General features: G+C 26.2%; 1 protein-coding gene across 2 annotated transcripts in view; it reads left to right on the top strand.

The window, feature by feature from the left end:
• Window positions 1–22345, top strand: part of LOC142328617 (proton-coupled amino acid transporter-like protein pathetic) — a 242538-nt gene extending 220193 nt beyond the window's left edge. For both annotated transcript variants that reach the window (XM_075372440.1, XM_075372441.1), the window contains exons 6-10: window positions 1100–1184; window positions 4705–4980; window positions 6942–7120; window positions 11641–11807; window positions 13965–22345. In XM_075372440.1, the coding sequence (XP_075228555.1) occupies window positions 1100–1184; window positions 4705–4980; window positions 6942–7120; window positions 11641–11807; window positions 13965–14227 (970 nt within the window). In that variant the 3' untranslated portion in view covers window positions 14228–22345. The remainder of the gene's footprint in view (window positions 1–1099; window positions 1185–4704; window positions 4981–6941; window positions 7121–11640; window positions 11808–13964) is intronic.
• Window positions 22346–22689: the final 344 nt, after the last annotated feature.

Raw genomic sequence — 22689 nt, 5'->3', positions numbered from 1 at the left:
GGTTTATGGTTAATTTTTTCATTAGATATTTTCATATAAGTTAATTTCTATGATATGCATAATATATATATATTATAAATTATAATTGTAATGTAATTTATTTTCTGAGAGTTTTACGTAAGGGTTGTACTTATCAAATACAGGTGAAAATTCATTCCTAGAGTCAGTACTTGCTATTAAAATTTATAGAGATTTATAAATTTTAAGTCTTTCAGCTACTTTTTATATCATTATTTTCTGTAAACTGTCAATGAATTTGTCAAAAATGCTAAAGACTTGCTATGAATACAATTATGGCATGAAGAATCCTGAATTACAATTTATTAAAATTATGATATGAATTTAATAGAGGGACTCTTTAGGTTTATTGGCTGAAGGGAGTATAGTAAGTTTTACTTCCATATGATAAAATCACTTAAAATTTACATTCACTGACAATAAGTATGACTAATTGAAAAATTAACTTAAGAATATTGAACATTAAAGTAAAGTTAAGAATACATGAAATTAAAGTCTACATTTTTACTCCTGATTATAATGTTTAGCCCATGACAACTTCGGCTTTTCATTACGACTACTAATGATTGTACAGTTCAAATTTATTGAAGAAAAACTATCCTCACTCTTTTATGGGCAGTCACAACTTTTGAAATTCTTTGGTAGACATTTTTTTCTAAATCTGTATTTAAATTGCTTAACATTGTTTTCTATACTTCATGTTAGTACTTAAAATAAATCTTATCTAAAACAAGCTAATTGTTATGACTTTATGTAATGCATTTTGAAAAAACTTATTTTCAAAACTATTAGATAACTAAATCAAAAGATAGATTAGAGAGACTATTTAATTTATGATAAATTTTAATGCTAAAAGTTGTTAGTTTATAGAGAAAAGACAGCTCTCTTCAAACAAGTTCTACTAGCAGGATAAATATTAAATATTTTTTTTAAGTATTAAAAAAAGTTTTTTTTTAGATTATGATTTCAAGCAATAGAACTCAATAAAATATTATTTATCAAGGTTACTCTGAGGTCTTAAATTTATCATCTTTATTGACAATAAATAATTTTGTAATGGTTTTATTATTTTTTGTTACAGAGGGATGATAAATACATTTCTAGTCCTTGATCTTCTAGGCTGTTGTTGTGTTTATATTGTTTTTGTCGCAAAGAATGTGAAACAAGTAAGTGGTCTTAAGTTTCTGCTGTTTGGAACTAATCTTTTAATCTTTTTTTTAATTAAAAAAAATAAAAAATATTAATGCTAACTTTTAAAACTGATGAATGAATCACCAATATATCATCAATATTCTGCATTCAATCTCTAAACTGTAATAAAACCTCAGAGAAGCATAAAAATACAAAATTAATTAAAAAAAAAAAAAAACACAAGTACTTGTTATAAAAACCACAAAATATATAAAATAATAAACCAAATGTGGTAAGATAGTGAAAAAATAAAATAAGTGCATAACAAAATTTAGGAAGGACTAATGGAAATTATTTGAGTATATTGAAACGAGTGAAATAAGACTGTAGAAAATATCTCTTTTTAAATAAGTTTTATTTAAGAAAGTTATGCTAGTTCGGTGAAAGAAAATATTTTTATTTTACTTAAAATAAATTAGAGAGGAAATCTTATAAATTGTTTGTTAATTTATTAAAAATGGCAATGAAAGAATAACAAGGTCTTTTCTTGAAGCCCAAGTATTGTGGTACTATCCAAAAACAATTCTGTTGTCTGATTTGATGTAGATGGGAGATGTTTCATTTTATTTAAATTTATTTTGATAACTAAAAGGAAAGGATACAAGAATAGAGCAGTAATAAAGCAAGCAAATGACAATAATGGTCAACATATAAATATAATCAATATATATATATATACATGAGGTGTGGCTATTAAATAACGAGACTAATCCTGCTACGCAAGGACTGCGCATGCACCAAATTTGTATGACTGACATCTGTGTAGTGTGACGCCTTCTCTTTCGTTTGTTGCCACTCCAGTTTCTGTAGACATATTAGTACGGCCATGGCCTTTGTTTGGATAACATCTGTTTTTTGTTTTGCCAAAAAAATGATAAGTGTTTTATTAGAGCAAAGAATTGTCATGAAATTTCATATGAAACTTGGAAAAACTGCTACTGAAACTTACCTTTTATAAAAAAAAAAGTATATGGCAATGAATGTTTATCACGTACACAAGTTTTTGAGTGGTTTAAGTGTTTCCAAGATGGCTGAGAAGACACTGAAAATGATGTTCACCCAGGTCGCCATTACATGTCAAAAACGGATAAAAATATTGAAAAAATTGGTAATCTGATTTAATCTGACTGTTGGTTAACTATTCTTGTCTTTATTCAAGGTCCTTGCTCAACTCCGTGAAAAAATAAGAAAAAACAACCTAAATTGTGGAAGAACTAGTCATGGGTTCTTCATCAGGACAATGCACCAGCTCATACTGCATTGTCTGTCAAAACATTTCTAGCCAAGTATAACATTCATGTGTTATACAATCCTGCTTATTCGCCTGACATGACATGTGATTTTTATCTGTTCCCCAAGGCCAAATTTGCATTAAAAGGAACAAGGTTTCAGACCATTGAAGCTGTGAAAGAAAAAGCAGCACGCATCATGAAAGAGCTCACAGAAGAAAGCTTCCAGCACTGTTTTAAACAATGGAAAATTAGCATAGAGCGTTGTAGGGATAGATGAGGGGTGCATATTGAAGGGGATAATAACTAAATATGTATAAATTAAAAATAAAATATTTTACAGCATTAGTCTCGTTATTTAATACCCACACCTTGTATATATGTCAGCATATATTTATTTATAAAAACTAATTATCATGTACTTGCTCTTAATCTTTTCTCTTTTTCATGGTAAGCAATTTTGGTAGAAACTTTGCTTTATTGGAACATGTAACATAATATGTATTAAATTAAAAACAAATCTCAAAATAATATACTATAGAAAGGAGAAATATATAAAAGAAAAAATAAGCAATAAATACATGATAATCAGATATAAACTAGACTCTCTCTCTCTGTGTGTGTGTGTGTGTGTGTGTGTGTGTATGTGTGTGTGTGTGTGTGTGTGTGTGTGTGTGTGTGTGTGTGTGTGTGTGTGTGTGGTGTTAATACTTATATAAAATACAATATAAAAAATTATTTCATTAAATTCATACTTTTATTAATTCTACCAATAAAGAAAATTATGTTACATTTTTAAAATAAAAAAGAGATCCTTGCTTTTTATAAACGTTGAATCACTTGCTTATGATGTTTTGCATAACAATAACACATTTTTTAATTTTTTTTATTTACAACCTTGAATTCTTGATTTTTGCATAACATGATTTTTTTTATTAGTACTATTTAATTTTAAAATAATCTTTTACATTTTTCTTTTTTTGTTAATTTTCTATTGTTATAAAATATGAATTGGTTAATAAAAATAACATAATACATTGTTCAACATTTCCTTAAAAGAAATATTTAGAAAAAAAAAAATAGTGGTGATATTTTTCTTTGAAAAATATACTTACATTTTGAAATGAAATTGCATCCATTTATAAATAACAAATATGGTATATAACAAACTGTATTCAGTTAAAAATAACAATTTTTATTTCAAGCATGGCAATTAAATTGCTGGTTGCTAATTTTTGCAGTCCGAGGTTTGTATCTGAAATAGAAAAAAAAATTAATATACATTTCCTGATATGATTTATATTTTGATTTTTATTCAATTTTTCTGATCAAAAAACATAAAATCACCAAATATTACCCTTTAATTTTGGTTCCAAGATTTATAGAATTATTTCATTTTATTCTTGCAGCAAAAATCAAGGTGAAATATTTTGCCAGCTGTAACTCAAAATAAATTTTCCATTTCCAGTTCCGTTTATATATTTACGAGAAATTTTTGGCTTATGTAAATACGTTATTAAATGGGCAATATTTACAAATAAATCTTGGAGATATATTTATTTATTAGGTAATAGAAATAAGCTTATTTCATTAAAGTGTGCATTTATAATTGCTTAAATAATTATTTTCAAAGCACATAATCAAATTTTACATCTGTTCTTCTCTTAATTCATTGTAAAATTTTGCTCAGTTGCTCCCATACATACTGGGTTTTGTAATTTACGGATGACTCCCATATATAGAGAGCATTGTGTAATATTTATTTGGGCTCTAAGATTGTGCAGTTGAATGGTAAAATGAAAATGTGAAATACTAATCGAGGAATAGGTATCATTTTTCGAGAGTCCAGAATAAGATGGTAAATATCAACCAGATGTTTCTGCACCATATGGAATATCTCACAAGGAGTAGCATCTTGGTTGGATATTTCAGTGTGTGAAGTAAGGTAAAATGAAAACAGCCAAAGTCAAACTCCATCAATTGGTTCCTATACATCATCAATGTTAAGAACTGTAGGTGTACTTATCGCATGATATTGACATCATTAGTCACTAATGTCACAAGAATTGATGTCAAAAAAATTATGCCGTAACTCAAGGTGCACCACTTTTAATTTAACATGATCAACTATTTAAACTGATATTATGATATGAAAAAAAATCTTGGTTATATTATATTTTTATATAAAAGTTTATTATATTTTTTTTTTACATTAAACAATATAATAGTCAATATATAATTACACTGACATTGAATTTTTTTTCAGGTTGTTGATACTAAAGCAGGTGTAGATTGGGATATAAGATTCTACATGATTGCACTTTTACCACTACTTATTGCTGTAAATTTAGTTAGAAACTTAAAATATCTGGCACCTTTTTCTATGGTTGCTAATGTACTTATTGGAACGGGAATGGGCATCACATTTTATTACATCTTTGATGACCTCCCACCAGTAAGTTCACAACCGCAGTTTTCTTCTATTCATCAACTTCCCCTGTTTTTTGGAACAGCTATATTTGCACTCGAGGGAATTGGGGTGGTGAGTTTCATTTCTTGTTGTTATTAATTAATTTTAAGATTGCATGTAATTAATATTATTTTTAAAAAACATACAAAATGACATAATCAAAAACATTATTGCTGTATTATTAAGTAATATTCAGTATCCCTACTTAAAAAGATAATAAAAAAAAAGTAAGAAGAAAACTGTCAGATTTATTCTTGTTATTCCTATTATTAGTATAATCTGTAATCTACAATTCATATTAAGAAAACCTTCTACAAAATTAATGTTTAAAAGAAACTTCTGCTTATAAATAGCTTCTTTTAACTGACTGTTACATAATATATTATAAAGATCACATCAGGAATGAGTAGATACGCTATTCTAAGTATAAAAAAAGGACAACCTTCCAGCCTGGATGGATCGTTGAAAACTACGGTAAAATAAGTGATGAGAGTGACATTACAAATACTTATAAAAAAAAACTCTGTCGCAGTAAGCGTATCAGAAGGAAGGGTTTCTGATTTTATTTAACCTTGAAAACTTACCCCGAAAACCCAGTTTTTTGCCTCTTAACTCTGGTTCCTGTGGAACCATTTGCTTGAAAATCATTATGGTTCTATTTTTGCTAAGTTTACATTATCCAACCAAGTTTCATCAAATTCGGTTAAAAATTGTGCTCAGTAGAACAAAAAAAGCTGAAAATGTACCCCAAAACCCAGTTTTTTGTCTCCAACTCCAGTTCCTGTGACCCGATTCACTTGGAAATTAATCGGGTTATATATACAGTAGCTCTAGCCCCAATACAGGTTTACATCACCCCATTAAGTTTTGTCAAAATCGGTTAACATTTGTGTTCAGCAGAGCAGACGAAAAGATTTTATAAGTACATACATTTGTATATAACAAGACTGGGTGCAGTAGAGACTTCCAAATTGTTTGGAAATCCACTAAAAATTAAAGTGTTTAATTCCATATTAATAGTCTAAAATATAACTTCATGAAATAATAGAATATTAATTGTGTGAAGATAATAAATAAACTACAAAACAGACCTCTTTTTTGGAAATATAAAAAAATTTGTAATACAGGAATATAAATTAAACATACTTGTTTTTCATTTATAATATTGTATCAGAAGCAAATTTTCTTTTAAGGCAATTCAATTTTGTCTGGGTAGTAAATTTCAAACATTACCTGGTGAGAGTAAAAATGTATCACCTGTAACAATTATAGGGCTGTCAAATTGAGATTTTTGACTTTTTTGATATTTTGCTTGATAATTTCACCACATAAGCTTGAAAGCTTGTGCACTGAATATGATAAAGAAATTTTATAGTATTTGAAAATATGTGATGCCTGACCAAGATTCAAATACAGGACCTCTGGATGAAAGGCCAAGTTGCTACCACTCCACCATGAAGATCGGTGGAATATTAAACTATGAATTATAAAATTTTATTTATAATAAATAAATTAGTAAATATAATTTACCAAGAAATATTGTTTAAGTCCATTATACTATGTATTAGACTATTTGTTTTAAATAATAAATAATCAAATACAAATAAAATAAATAAATATGAGGGTCACTTGAATATAAACTGGAATATTGCTGCATGGACTGAGGAAGAGCTGTGAATGTGGTGGGGAACTGCGGGTAATTAGTTGGATATGAGTGGAGGGTAACAACTGGCCAGCCACATCCATAGGTCATGTTCCCATGTCAGTAGCAGAATGTCTAGGCAAAGGTACATTATTCATTAAACAACACATTATCCGATTTCTTGCCAATAGAGTTGTCAAATCTCGTAATACAAATTATCTTACAATTTGCTCACTGTTTATTATTTTGTGTATGACTGAAGAATAAATTGTTAAGAGAGTAACAGTCTTATTATTCAATAACATAAAAGTTATTTAAAGACCATTATTAAGATCAACAGCAATAAGACAGTATGGTTTGATTTGAGCATTTTAGTCTGGTATGTTCACAGGTGATGCCACTTGAAAATAATATGAAAACTCCTACACACTTTGTCGGTTGCCCCGGTGTTCTTAATACAGGAATGTTCTTTGTAGTTCTACTGTATGCAGGTGTTGGATTTTTTGGTTATCTTAAATATGGAGCTACAACTGAAGCTAGTATTACACTCAATTTGCCATTAGCAGAACCGTAAGTTGTCTCATATCTTTTCTTATTTATTGCTTAAATTTTCTCAAAAGTTAACGTTTTACACTGGTTACTAAGCCTTTAATTGACAGATTAAGTATAAGTTTAATTGTTATTTATTATAGCTAATGAAATAGTTATCATGCATACCAATACTAGTGATACCAGTGGAAGCAGTATCTCATACCATGAGCTAATACCTAAAATGGTATCCTGATCTTCATGATCATATTACAGCATTACATGAACTTAAAATAAAAAATTTTAAAACAGACATCAAAAAATATGAACCACATTACAATATATTAAAGGACATAAAACTTCCTTTACTATATTTTTATAATGTGAGAAAATTCTTATGTTCATAAAAAGAATCTTGAGAAAAAATCAAAGAAATTTAATGGTCAGTGATTTAAGGCAAAACTGTTTTGTATTGCATAAAACAGTAGTTGTGCATTTTGAGGAAAAAGCTAACAAATGGAAATGTTCTGTTTAAATAACTTGACTAAATGAACTGCGACTAAATTTGTATAAAAATTTTCAACTGCCGTCACATTATTAGAAAAAGGTATACAAATAAAAAACTGTCAAAAAAAGAAACTTAAAAAATTAGTCATTCGATTTCTGAAATCAACGAATACTATTAATTTTATGTTTAAAGTAAATGGTAATACAATTTTATGCACAGAGCATTCAGTGAGAAAAGCTTGTTTACAGTTATGAGTCAAGCTCTCAAGTTTTCTTTACTCATACACAGTTTGCCATTAAGTTTATCATGTGGTATATAATATTATTTTATTGTCAATATTATTTATGAATTTTAAGTTTAAACTTTTCTAATGACACTTTTTTAATCATTTCATCACATTATTAATGCATTATTTTTTTTTTGGTTGGAGGTGGAACTAAATGCATTTACAAACTTAGTGTCGGACTCCTGCTGGTACGCCACCAACAGACTACAGACTAAAATCACCTCCCTTTGGACTAACTCTATGCATCCCGGGATCACCCGAAGGCGTAACTTCAAGACGTGTAGGTCCCCTTATGAGCTCACTCGTACCAACAATACGTCTTGAATGCTCCAGACCAACATAATACACTTATAACCTGTCGCGAAACATAATGAAAGCGATACGCATGACCCAACCTGCCAGCAAGGCGTGCAATGATCTTACCATTAACCTGGGCAGAAAGGCGAACACGACGTGAAATAAGGCAAAAAACTTTCTTACAACCTAGTTATCATATTTCTTATGCAAAAACCCGGGATAATACACTACGAAGAACGTGGTGATCATGCCACGAAAATATGGCAACATGGCAAAAACCATCCTTATACATTACACTTATTACCTCAAAGGAAATAAAACACGAGTCTTCACCCTTACAATATAAACCTAACCTACACAATTTATCTAAAAATACTAATATAATATACCCAGCAAAAAAGATTACATCCATGAACACAGACAAAGCATCGGTAAATTAACACAAAGCATGTAAGATCAAATGATCAGTACATTAATCAAATAGAATAACTAATCTAACCTAACACGATACATCAGTGAGAACATATAATCCATATTTGATAATACAGTTGCTATATAGTCAAGTAAAATTATAACACACGAAAGAATCACAACTGAATAATCTAATAATCTTATTCCTTCAAATGAAATAAAACACACTACTCAAAAAACACCACAAACGAACCAGGATGTGAAATTCCAACAAAGCAACGACGATCTTTCAATTAAGACAATCCTATTTTTTTTCTTCCATTTTATTTATATTTATTATTTTTTAATTAATTTATTTATTTTTTATATATATATATATATATATATAAAAAATATATATATAAACGACTCTCATATACACAACTCCTCGCCTTTATAGTATAAGCCTAGCTTAAACACACCTAACCTAACAATGATTATATAATATTCCTAATAAAACGGAATGTCCATCCAATAAAATAGACAAATTCACTTAAGCCTGTATAATCAAATGATCGTAGCATTACTCAATATTACAACAACTCAGGAAAACCAACCCAAAAACACTTTCCAACGGAGCTCAAAAACACATCTAATCCGGTTGACAAATTGACCTCAACTCATTAATGCATGTCTACTTTAATTTAAAAGAAAAAGAAAGTCAACAGTAACATCAGATGACACCACTGTGAAGACAACAGTACCGATCATCAAGGATGTTTGTTAGATGACAGAAAACATTTTGACGTAAAATTTAAAAAAAAATTTTATTATGCAATTTGGTTTAGTTGGTTGTTAAAAAAGTTTAAACTTTAAATTAATATCTTATCTTCATGGACAAGATCAGAGCAAATTATTTCCTACAGTATAAATTATTATATCAACATTTGTAAATCTTTTATTCAGATCAGAATATAACATTATATAGAACACATCTGTAACGGATGTATATGCTACTAGACAGATAAAAATGAACTGCCCCAGAACTTGCTTCAATGAATCAATAGAAACCTTAATGAGAGCACCATTACAAAATACATAATTATAAAATAAAAAATAAATATGATTAAACTCCATATTAATTATTTGAGATACAAACACATGAAATACTGTCAGGAGTAAATATTTGGCAATATTAAATATAAAAAGTATCCAATAAAGAAATATAATTAATTTACAAAAAATAACATTAGAGAATTTTACCAAGTCTTTAAGTTTAAACTTTCCACTTTTGACCCGATCTGCACAAACTTTAAAAATGAAGAAGGAAAATTAATAATAAACAAGGATGAAAATTTAAGAAGACTAGCCAGTTATTTTGAAAACTTATTACATTGCCTGGATCCCAAAGAAACTTTTAATTTTATTAAAAATATAAAAAAAAACAACCAAAAATTCACAACCTCCAGGTTTAAAAAAACCATTAAAGAGATCATTAAATCTTTAAACAATAACAAAATTTGTGGTAAGGATTGTGTAGTAGCAGAAATGCTAAAGTGTGCGAATGATGATGATGATGAATTATGTTCCAAATTGGAAACAATTCTAAAAGAAATCAGGGAAAGAGAGAAAATCTTGAAAGAATGGAAAACTGAGTTAATACATTCACTCCATAGAAAAAGAAATAAAGCAAATATTAATAATTACAGATGGATCTCACTTCTACCAGTTCCTCTATCCACAGCCTTGCTAAACAGAGTACGGCCGATAATAGAAAAAGAGATAGGCGAATACCAAGGAAGATTTAGACATGGAAAAGGTTGTGTGGAACAAATAAAACAAATTTTACGGAACCAGAAAATTAGAAACCCAAAATTAATTACAATATTTATAGATTTTCAAAAGGCCTATGATTCCACACATTAGGAATCTTTATTTAAAATATTATAGTAATTTAAAATATACACAAAGCAATTAACATTATTAAAGAAACACTAACAAATACAAAATCCAAAGTTAAATTTCTTGAAGATCTTTCTGAACCATTTGAAATAAAAACAAGCGTCAGACAAGGAGATAAATTTTCTCCAATTCTCTTTAACTGCAGTCTAGAAAAACTAATTAGAGAATGAAAGAAAGAACTTGTAAAACTAAATATTGCAGAAAATATTAAAATGGGATATAAAAATAAATTCATAACACAACTTTATTAAGGGAACATGCTAATAAAATAGGCTTACAAATTTCTTTCGAAAAAACAAAATGATTCTCCAACAATAAAAATAAATAATTACAAACAATAAAAATTTTCAAAAAGCAGGAAGTAAAGGAGTATCAGAATTTAAGTATCTGGGAGAAGTAATAACACCAAACGCTCTAGGAAAGGAAGCGCTAAAAGAGCAAACGCAGAAAATGGTATTAGCATCCAACTTAATATGAAATTTATGTAATAAAAAATTGTATTCGCATACTGCTAAACTCCGATATCACAAAACAGTTATTCTTCTGGAGGCATTATATGGCGCTGAGTGTTTGCAAAATTTTTCAAATAAAGACCTTTTTAAAATGAAAAAAACTATTTTAAGAAACATAATGAACCCAATTACTCGGACAGAATTTATAAACTAAGAAATTTATAAAAATACAGAGAAAATAAAAGACACCATCCAGAGAAGAAAATTGCAATCTTATGGGCATTTATACAGAATGAGTGAAAACAAATTGACAAAACAAATATTTAACTTTTATAACAATATAACTATTAAAAATAGCTGGTTTAAAGAAGTAAAAAAAGATCCAATGAAATCAGTTTAAGTAGACACCAATTTTGAAAATTAATCAAAGAATTTGAGAGAAGAAGGATAAGAGGAGTATAGGAAAAAAGTGGACTAAGGAAGAAAATCAACAACAGACTGAAAGAATATTTTGAAAACAAATGAAGTTCCAAACTATTACGAAAACATGATTCTTAGTCTGGATGAACAAAAATAAAAAATAAATATAATTACAAGTATTTATTTACATGAATAATACTCAGTTATATTTTATACTGTTTGGTTACATATATATTTTTAATTTCAGACTGGCACAATCTGTAAAGTTTATGATAGCAGTTGCCATATTCTTTACATACGCTTTACAGTTTTACGTTCCAATGGAAATTATTTGGAAAAACATCAAACACAGATTTACTTCGCATCCATTAATCGGTGAATACTGCATCAGAGTAGGACTTGTTATTTTAACAGGTAAGAAATTTATAAAACTTATTTTTAATCAATGCTTGATAGTTTGTTTTTTTTTAATTCATTAATAAAATACTATGGAATAGTCCTGAAATAGTAATCAGTGACAAGATAGGATCTTGTACAATTAATCTGTTTATCCTTTTATTTATTTTATAAAAATCTTGACAGATATTGCCATAATAAGTGACTTAAAACAGAATAATTTACTGAAAAGTATTGACAACACTAACCATGGCCTGTAGTTCTTTTTGTTTAAAATAAAGTCATAATTATCAATCAAAATCAGGTTAGAATAAAATAGAATTACTTAGTGAAAAGCAAGAAAATATTAAAAGGATATCTTTTTTTTAATATAATATTTTCATGCTTTTAAGTTACTTAACTGTGAAGATAATTTTATGGTAGATAATTCATCGTTGTCTGATATTAGGCAGTCTGGTTAATAATTATATAAATTTAACTTCAAAAATATTTTAATAAATAATTTTTTCTTATGTTATGCTAGTATTTTATTTAAATGTACTGCACTGTATCTAAATAATATTATATTGACCGGTCTGTTGCTATAGTAGTTAGCACACTGTTTTTTTTTTTTTTTTTTAGTCAGCTTAATCTTAGTTTCAAATCCTGGCAAGGGCTGGAATTTTTTCACCAGTTTTATCAACCACCAATTCATCTTCATCATTAAACCATGTCCAAAGTCATAAAAAATTACATGATTTAATCATCTCTTATTGGAGAGTCTGCATACATGTTAATATGTAAGAAAGTATTATACCTATGGGTATAATACTATTATTAAAGCTATTTTATTACTAATAAACAATTTAAATGTTACAAGAACATTAGAAAAATTTCAAAAAATGTTACCTGAATTAAAACTAATGTATGTTTATAACAATTATGATGGAAGTAAATTCAACCTGACAGTTGTATTAAGGAATAACATTTTTAAAATAAACAGATGTTAAGTATTTGAATAGTAAATGCTAATGGTCTAAGCTACAGTTCGCTTTGATCACTGAAATTAATACATTACAAAACTCAGTATAAGTAATAAAAAATATGCTTCCAGATTTGTATCTATCAATCAGTTACACTGTGATTATGAACTAATTTCATGTAAAACCCATAGAACGCTTTTAAATTTAATAAATCTATTATGAGTAGAATTCATGCCTTGTCTGCAACTACAACCTACTATATGAGCAGTACTAGTGTAATATCCATAAAATAAATTTCATATATTTGCTACACAATATTTATTTTTTCTTATTTATTTAACTATTTTAATGTAAGTTAATATAAATTAAAATTTAATCTAGTTAACAATATTCACAATCAAGGGTATAAAACATATAAAAAAAAAAAGGAGTGAATCATTTTAGTTTATTACTCATGGACAAAGGAAAATCTGATTTACAATCACGTCCAATTTTATAATTTATTTTTGTAGATTTACTTTAATCATCATCATTAATTCAATTAAGTTTGACAAAGACTACCTTAAAAAAATATACCGAAAAAAGTACAATATATTAGAAATTACATCAAAGGAAATTCTGCACAAGGTGTTACGAAAGCATTCTTAAACTAGGCTTATAAAAAATACATACACCATAGCATGACATGCTGAAGCAGCAGCGACCTTTGTGAGTCAGCAGGCTGAGTGCCCCATTTAGTGTACTTCAAGTTGCGTGCATTTTTGCGCATAAGTGTGAATGGAACTGGGTACACCATTAAAATACTCCTGACAAAACAACTTAAAAAAAGTAAGTATTTTGCAGTTGCAACATGACTGTTGCCCCTTACATTTGTATCTGATGAATTTGGTCTCCTAAGTGGTTTTCCATTTTTCTAACATGAAACTCTGATAAACGGGAACTGTTTTGACATCATCAGAAGAATGTGCATTGCCAGGAGCTGGTTGACATAAAGAAAAGGACTTTTTCAGAGCATTCCAATAATGGAAGATGCACTGATAATAGTGTACCGTCGCTGTTAGTGCTTCTCCTTTGAAAGGGGGTTAATAGACGAATTTAAGTCACGTATCTTTTTATAGGCCTAGTCTTGGAACTTTTCACCACACCTCACATATGTAAATTATTTTTAACTTTTATAATATAATAATGCTGAAATATTTGTATTTTGTTTTAGTGGCGATTGCAGTTGCGATACCAAATTTGGGGCCATTTATTTCTCTTGTTGGAGCTGTCTGTTTATCTTTTCTTGGTATGATGTTTCCATCATTTATTGAATTGGTTACATATTGGGAAAGACCAGGTCTTGGAAGGTTTTATTGGAGACTTTGGAAAAATCTGTTGATGATTGGTTTTGGTATTCTTGGATTTACAACTGGTAGTTACTGCAGTATTAAAGATATTATTGAAACATTTAACAATCCAGAACATCATCACTGAGTATAATAAAATTCGGGGAAGAATTTATGCCATGATTAGCAGAAAATTAGTATTTTTACAACTAATCTGTATATAAGTGTATCTTTCTATAATCCTCAATTCAATACAACAATTGCTATGATATTGTACGCATACTGTATTAAAAAATAATTCTATTTTCATTTAAATTTGCTTTACCTAAGTCAAAATATAGTTAAAATTTAAATAGACCAGTTTTAGTTTTAAATATAAAATATACTGAAATAAAACTATTCATATTTCTTCTGATTTTGTTCCTACAGACAGTATTCTTTGCTACATAAGTATTTTTAAATTTCCTAAAGTGCCATTTTAAAGTATAGAACTTACCAATGAAATTATCATATTTTATTTATTTATACAACTTTAGTTAGGAAAATAATGTTTATTTGGGTTTAATAGTGAACTAAATATTCAAAACTGATTTAATCCTAATTGTTAGGTGTACGGATGTGACAATATATCATACAGACAGGATGTGACATATTTAAGTATAAATAATGCTTCTTTGATGGTTTATTATGATCTATAAGCTAGTATTTTAGGATGCTTTTAGCAGCTATTACTGTGGCACTTCAATCGTTATTTGAAGTTTTTGGTTTTGATAACAACTTTCACAATGAAGTTTACAAGGTAAGTGAACATTTATTTTATTTTAATTATATATTTATTTACATATATATATATATATATTATAGTAATCAAAATATTACATATAATAACTATTGATATATTAATGTAAATAAATAAAATTATAATTGAAATTAAATAAACATTCATTTACTAAATAAAAATTTATATTCATGTGGAGACTGTTAGCAGCTCAGTATTGTACCAGCTTATGTATTTGTTCACCGTAACCACAGGAGAGAAAATGAAACCTGCTACATGATATATCATTGTCTACATCCACATATGTCCACAAATCACAATGACATCCTGACATCCATTATAAAATTTATTTATAATAAAAATTATTGTAATTTTAAAAGTATTTCTAAAGATTCTTATATGTGATTATAGTAACTTATAAAAAAAAAACTTTCTCTTTACCTGATATATGAATTTTCATTATGTACATAATTTAATTATTAGACTAGGTTTAATTAAAAAATCCACAACAAAAAAACAAGTCAATTAACAACAAATGAACATCTATGCTGTGCAATATCAGTACGGATACATTTTTAAGTTAATGAAACAAAGACTGAAAATTACAATAATAAAATGTTTCTATCTTTAAAATCACTATATTTTTTTGTAAAATATATTGTAATTCTAAATAAATAATATTTTTAACAAAATTCTTTTATTCTACCTACATTTTTATATTCTATTATGCAACAGGATTATAAACAATACAAAATTTATTTGTTGTTATTCAATAATTACTAGAAAACAACAATTTATAACTTTTTATTGTTATATTGCTATTGAGGATGAGAAGGAATTTTATGAGAATACTAATATTAATTGTTATTATTATACTTTGTGATAATATTATCTGTTGTACTAGTTGTTAAATAAATTAGTTCAATATAATAATTCATGTCACTTGTTATAACAAAACAAGTGATATATATTAATTTATAGTATTTTTAATTTTATATTTTATTTAAAATACTGAGTAGAAGATTAGTTATTTATTAGTTAAATGCTTGCCTGTTTGTAATGTACTATAAGCTTAAGTGTTTTTTTGTTTTTAGAAAAGAATGCAAATTTATTTTTTGCAGCTAATTTTTTGTAGATAATGTACTTTTTATAAAATCCCATAATTTAGATTAATTTAGTATATATATTTTCTTTTTAAACTAAAGTAGGTTTAAAGTTCCATCAGGTTTTTATTATTATTATTATTATATTAAATATATATATTTTTATAAATGATTACAGCACAATTGAATGATAATTTAATTTTATGATCGTGACACAGTTATAGCTTAGCCTAATTCTATTTACTGACCCACTATGGCAATAATTGAATAACATTATATTATACGTATTATTTTATATTTAACAGTAATTCATCGATTATTTTTTTCTTTTTTACATACTATTCTAAACATTCACATAGTGTGTGAATTTTTTGTTAAGAGCAGAAATTTAAGCAGTTGAAACAAATTGTTTTATGTTTTGTAACAACGAATATCAGGTAACTAAAAAAAATTCTTTCATTTAATATTAACAGAACAATCTCATTATTTTGGGACTGCAGGAACACCAGAGTACCAAAAAGACATGACTATTGTTTGTATTTTGAAAATAAATGAAAAATTCAGGAAAAAATGTAGGCCTACTAATAATGTTAAAAATTGAGATTTTATTAAGAACATATTATTCAAAAATACATTAAATTTTCCTCTATAAAATTGTTTAAGAAATCTAAAGCTAATTTTAAAAACATTCTACACTTTTATTTTTACAATGAATTATATTACAATTTGTTATCTAGCACATTTAAAGTATTTGTTTATTGAAGGCTGACAAAGATTCATGACAATACACAATACAGTTTATTGTCTGGTGTATTGTAGACATTAAATTGCAATACTATATTACTGTGGTGAAAGATCCCACCCACATTAGTTTCTTCATAAGTCTGGATTTTTCCTAAAATAATCACTGATGATCTCATCATGAGAAAATACAATTTCTATAATGAACATATATAGGTCTTATTGATTTTATGAAAATTCTGATATAATTAAGAAGATAAATTTCAGATGTCTTGAAGATAATTATCCTCAGTGAAATCTATGCCTATATCATCCTATTTGCAACATACTATAATTATTTTTATTATTTAATAATAATGCTTGGAAGAAATCTTTTCTGAGAAATAAAAATAAATGTGAAAATCTTACATGCTTGGTTCCAGTACAGCAGGACTGAAGCGACATCATGATGCTAGGTCAGTTTAACAAATAACCAATAACAGAGATTGCACTGCAATGCATAATGTTATTAAATTAAAAAAACACAATATGAATTTTCTCAATTGTGCACATATTACTTTAAAATAATGATATTCTTCATTCAATATTAAATAATTTAAACTTAAAAAAAAAGTGTTCCAATTTCTTAAAATCTTCTATTATAGGGTTTAATTTAAAAATAATAACTCTTTGAGACAGATAATGATTTTGCTATTAATCAGCTGAAATGAAGTTTTACATACACTAATGTATTTATATGCGACTGTAATACTACAAATATTTTTTTCTAGTATTGTTACAAAAAACCATTATCTTAATTACAATTAGTTTCAACTAAAAATAATTCACAGTAGGTACGAATTTATATTAAATTTCCAACTGACGTGTCAAGAAATATTTTCTCTGCTCTTGATATTAAACATACATAATTCATTAAACTAACAAAAAATATATAAATAAAAACTGAAAACAAATTAGTGGCAGTTGAAATTATTCATTGGATAGTTATTCTGGCGCATGTTTATAAAAAATGCATGTATGGATATCGAACTACAATTACCTATGATATATATTCTATACTAAGTTATATTAGTTGAAGAGCGTATTTTATAAAGAACACGGTAAACATAAATTAAAGAGAGAAAAAAAATAGTATATAGTGAAGTACTGTATAATAAAAAAAAGTACAAGTGATGCTCAAGAATTATTTTAATAAACAAATTATGTAGAATTAGTTTATTTAAATAAATTCTAGTATTATAAAAATTATTATGCTAACTAATCAAATTTAAGGTAAGTCAAAATATGTATATTTATATAATTTCATTCCATAGCCATTAGAAAAAAAAAACAATTCTTAATAAAATTTCAGTATTTATTCAATTATAAATTTATTTTAACGATTTAAAAAAAAATTAACTAACAGTATTACCTAACGAAAAATATTACTGGATAAGTTAACCACTTTTTAAAAAATAAAATATACAATATAGAAAAGGAATATTTTTTATGTGAATTAACATTATATTATGTACAATGTATATTATATTTATAAGATAAACATAAAATAAAATAATTAATTAAGGCCATATCTTTAATGTTCCTAATATTTATATAAATATATATATATATATATGTGTGTGTGTAATGTTTATGTGTTAATTATATAAAAATTTTACGCGATTAAGGTTGTAAAATAAAATAGCCTGATACATGATGTTACTACTTATATATATAAATAACTTTATAAAATATTAAAAACTAAAAAAAACAATTTTTTTTTGTTGTAAATAATAAATGATTGCAGTATTTTGATTTAATATGTTTCTTTTTTTATGACTTTAATCTATTTCAATATTTTTAGTGAACTACTTATTAAAATTGTATAATTTTTAATTACAACTTAATAACATGTTAAAACACACAAACATGTTAAATCTCATTTCATTTATTCAGTTTTAAATATATCAGTGCAGTTCTTTTATTGAATAAATTTAAGAAAATGCACTCTTGACAATCAATGCAATCATTGCATTGATTGTTTTTTATTGCTTACCAGATGAAAAAAGAAAATTACAGTTGGCAATATTATTTTAATGACACACTTCAACTTAGTTAAAAATATATAGTTTAAATAAGATGTCTTTATACTGTTATATTAATTACTGAATTTTAACAAACATAGAGTGTCTTATCAGGTCCTTTTTGAGAGGGCTTACATTTTATTTTCATCACTGAATAGTACACCAATTATAGAAAACTTGGAGAAAAAGTAAGAGATAAAGTTGTTGAACATTTTATATCCTTTTGTCTGTCAGTCAAATTAGTTCACTGGCTTATAAAAATATTCTTCGTTTTAAGATTTAATCTATCTTTCTTCAGGTTAGGCATGTTAAAAGTATGAGCATGTAAGAAATTATACTAATAACAATACTATATAATCAATAAAATTACAGCTCTGAGATCCTAACAGAAGTATAGTACATTAGATATCCTTATCCTTGAAAATTTCTGGATTATCAAACAAATCATCTCATTCATCATTTTGTATTGTTTACTAAAATCAACACTTATTCATTTCATTATTCATAAATGGAAAAAATAAATGAATTTATTTTTCATTTTACCAGTAACTGTTTCAGGCATAATAAAAAAAAAAATTAATACAGCTAAAATAGAAAATTATATTACAAGAAAAAATCCTTAGATTTATTGCTTGTTTTCCTCTTTCAAAAAACAAAGAAGTAGTATAATTTTCATGTCTAAACCATTAGTATCATAAGAAATTACTATAGTAGAAGAATTAACACATAAAAGTAAATATATAGGATTCCTTATCAAATAATTATTAAATTTTCAGGAGTAAAAATCAACAGTAGGCAAATCATGTAAAACAAGTCCTGCAGCAAAGAATAAAAAAGAAACAGTCATAAAATATTAATAGGCTCAACTAATCGTCTGTCAATTCAAATAGTACAGGAAGAAGAGTAAGATAATTTATAATTTACTTATTTTGAAAGGGAAGGACAAGTAAAAAATACAAATATCAATGCAGAATCTGCAATGTATGTTTTATCACTGTAGGAAAAGATACACAACTATTTTTAAGATATAAAAATTGTAAAAATTAAAGTTTTCAAAATATTATATTAAAAAATGATTTTTTTTAGAAATTAATCTTAAGAGCTAGGATAAAAATATTATGACTTTTCCAGGCTTTTTTAAAAATTTTGCAAACATCTTAACAAAACTCAAAAGTATTTCTATTTTAATCATTCCTACAGTGTATTCAAATTATATTAAAAGTAAAACAAATTTAATAATTATAATATTTCTATTGTATTAAAAATTAATTAAATAAGAAAAATGGAGACAAGATTTTCAATACAGTCCTTTGTAATTTTATTAAATCTGATGTAGGTCTAACCAATGACTACTGAGGGTAAGTGAATTATTTCTAAACACTTGAAGGGTTTTCATTATTACAATGAATAAATAAAATATAGCAGAAAAACAATTTAATAATTATATATAAAGATAATAGGCTCAGCTAAACAGCATAGTTACAGTACTATCTACATCAAATTTTATGTACAGTTAGCCATGAACCAAAGTTAGAATTAAAGGATCACTTCCTTACCACTCCGCATTATTTTATGAATAACATTTTGTAACAATAAAGTATTTTTAATTAATTGGAACTAAGAAATTTCACACACACCTGAAAAATTAAAATCATTTTTCCAAAAATGAAAAAAATAAAATTTCAAATATAATAAATATTTTTCGTTTGTATATTTTTGACTACAAATCAGCAGCTTTACAACGATTTGTTGTTCTCTTTGTGATAAAATTCAAATACCTGATGGTGGTTTTTTAATATTAAAAAGACACTTATTTAAACTAGGGTCAAAAAGCACATGGCATCGATTCATTTGTTACATGGTTTAATAATTTATAATAATATTAAGAACTTACATACTGAAGTCGTATTTTTTGATTCTAAACTGATGTTTTCTGCACATATTGCCAAGATCAAATATAAAACTCAAAAAGATCTTGAAATTGTTATTGCACATCATTTCTGGAATGTTGTATTCCAATATGGAACAATGATAATGACCAAATTTCAATGAAGTTGAAACTGTTCAGACATCTTTTTTCGTTTTTGAATTACAGAAGTTTTGTTACTACATCTTGCAATACTTAAGTCCATTTTATTTTCCGGTGCCTTGTTTTTCTCAGAAATCTGAACTTGGTTCACAAAATTTTATTTATTAAAGGTTATGTTTGGTTTGATGTATATAACAATGGTTTGTGAGTGCCATTTATTATGACAAAGAAACACTGATTAATTTGTTAGATGTAGCAGCCTTATTCTTCGATATGGCAGAAAGCTTAAAAAAGTGTCCTTTATCTTTCTTACTGGTGCTAGACATTCTTTCTGATAATCAAAATGTTTTTCATTAGCGACTGTAGTGTCAATCTACAACTTATGTCTTACCTCTAACATTTTTCAACGAATTATGATTTCAATTCTGGCTTACTTTAATCTTTTTTATATATTATAAAAAAAAATTAATTTTGACTTAGAGTATCCATTTTATTTTATTTCTTTTAAGTGTAGCTTATCTTTTAATGCTCACATATTTGATCGTTCTGTTGCACTATCTTTCTGTAACGGAGTTTCAGCTTCCCACAGACTTTTCTTCAGTGGTATAAGAAGAAATGTGAAGGCTATAGACAAAAATATATATATATATACATACACTCACAGAATATATGTTCAAGTACTTCTTTCCTGGGAAAGAATTCATTTAATCATTTTGTCTAAAAAAAAAAAACGTTAACCACAACTTCTGACTGGCCTATACGTAAGCTTTTATTCAAGAATTCACATGTTAATCTTTCAAAAAGCTACCAGACAATTAGTATATCTTAAGGGAGTCTTGAGAATAATATAATATGCTACAGACAGAATTTTATTCATAAAAAGATATTTCTTTTCATTTTTTGGTAAAAGCTTTTAATTTCTTATGCGCTATAAACACTAATTATTATATTTATTGATTACATTATTTAAAAATATAATTATATATTAAGATAATTAAATTTATATAAAGTTAAAATAATTTTGAGCGATGAAAACTACTATTTTATTTATTAATTTTATTTATGTAAATGTATTTGTATATAATATATTATAAACTAATAATAAATTAGTTTATATAATTTTCTGATCAAATTGATCATTTTATTGATACAAAATATAATTGAATAAATAAACATATTATATAATATACTATAAATCCAGCTTATTTTTAGCTGTTATTGTTAACTAGCTAGGCCTACTTATAAATATTATATGCCAAATAAAATTATAATATTTGTTAACAATATATATGTTATTTAAATAAGTATATTTATAATATATATTATTTATATAAGTACAATATATTTATGTACTCTTATTTATAAAAACACAAACAAATATATATATATAAACAAAAATAAATATATATTTTTTGTTGATTAATATATTTTGTAAATATGTTTCTGCAATTATTATTATTAATTTTATTTTAAATATAAGTGTTATTATGTTACACTGACATTTATAAAGTTTAAATTATAATTATTAAAAAGAATACTGATATTTGTTTTATTTTTGTTAATATGTTATTAAAGCCTTTTATGTCATACTCTGTAACATTTATTTTCATGTCAACTGGTGATGTGAATGTATCAGATGGTACGGGAATGAGTATTCACAGCAGAATGTAAATAATATTAGCTAATTATTCTTTATTTTCACATATTGCCATGGTCATTTTTTTTTTAAACAGCTGGAATAGTAATTGATATGTTGGCTTTTATTTATTAGATTAACTTTTATAAGCAATTTATAATAAATTAAATTATAAATGTGCTCTACATATACACATATATTTGGTGTCATTACTCAATGTGGTAGTATGTGATTTGATATTAAGAAAATGTCACTCCCAA

This window comes from Lycorma delicatula, chromosome 8 (assembly GCF_047948215.1).
Source record: "Lycorma delicatula isolate Av1 chromosome 8, ASM4794821v1, whole genome shotgun sequence".
Taxonomy (NCBI): domain Eukaryota; kingdom Metazoa; phylum Arthropoda; class Insecta; order Hemiptera; family Fulgoridae; genus Lycorma; species Lycorma delicatula.
The sequence above is the reverse complement of the archived record's forward strand: the minus strand, read 5'-3'. Positions and strand labels throughout refer to the sequence as shown.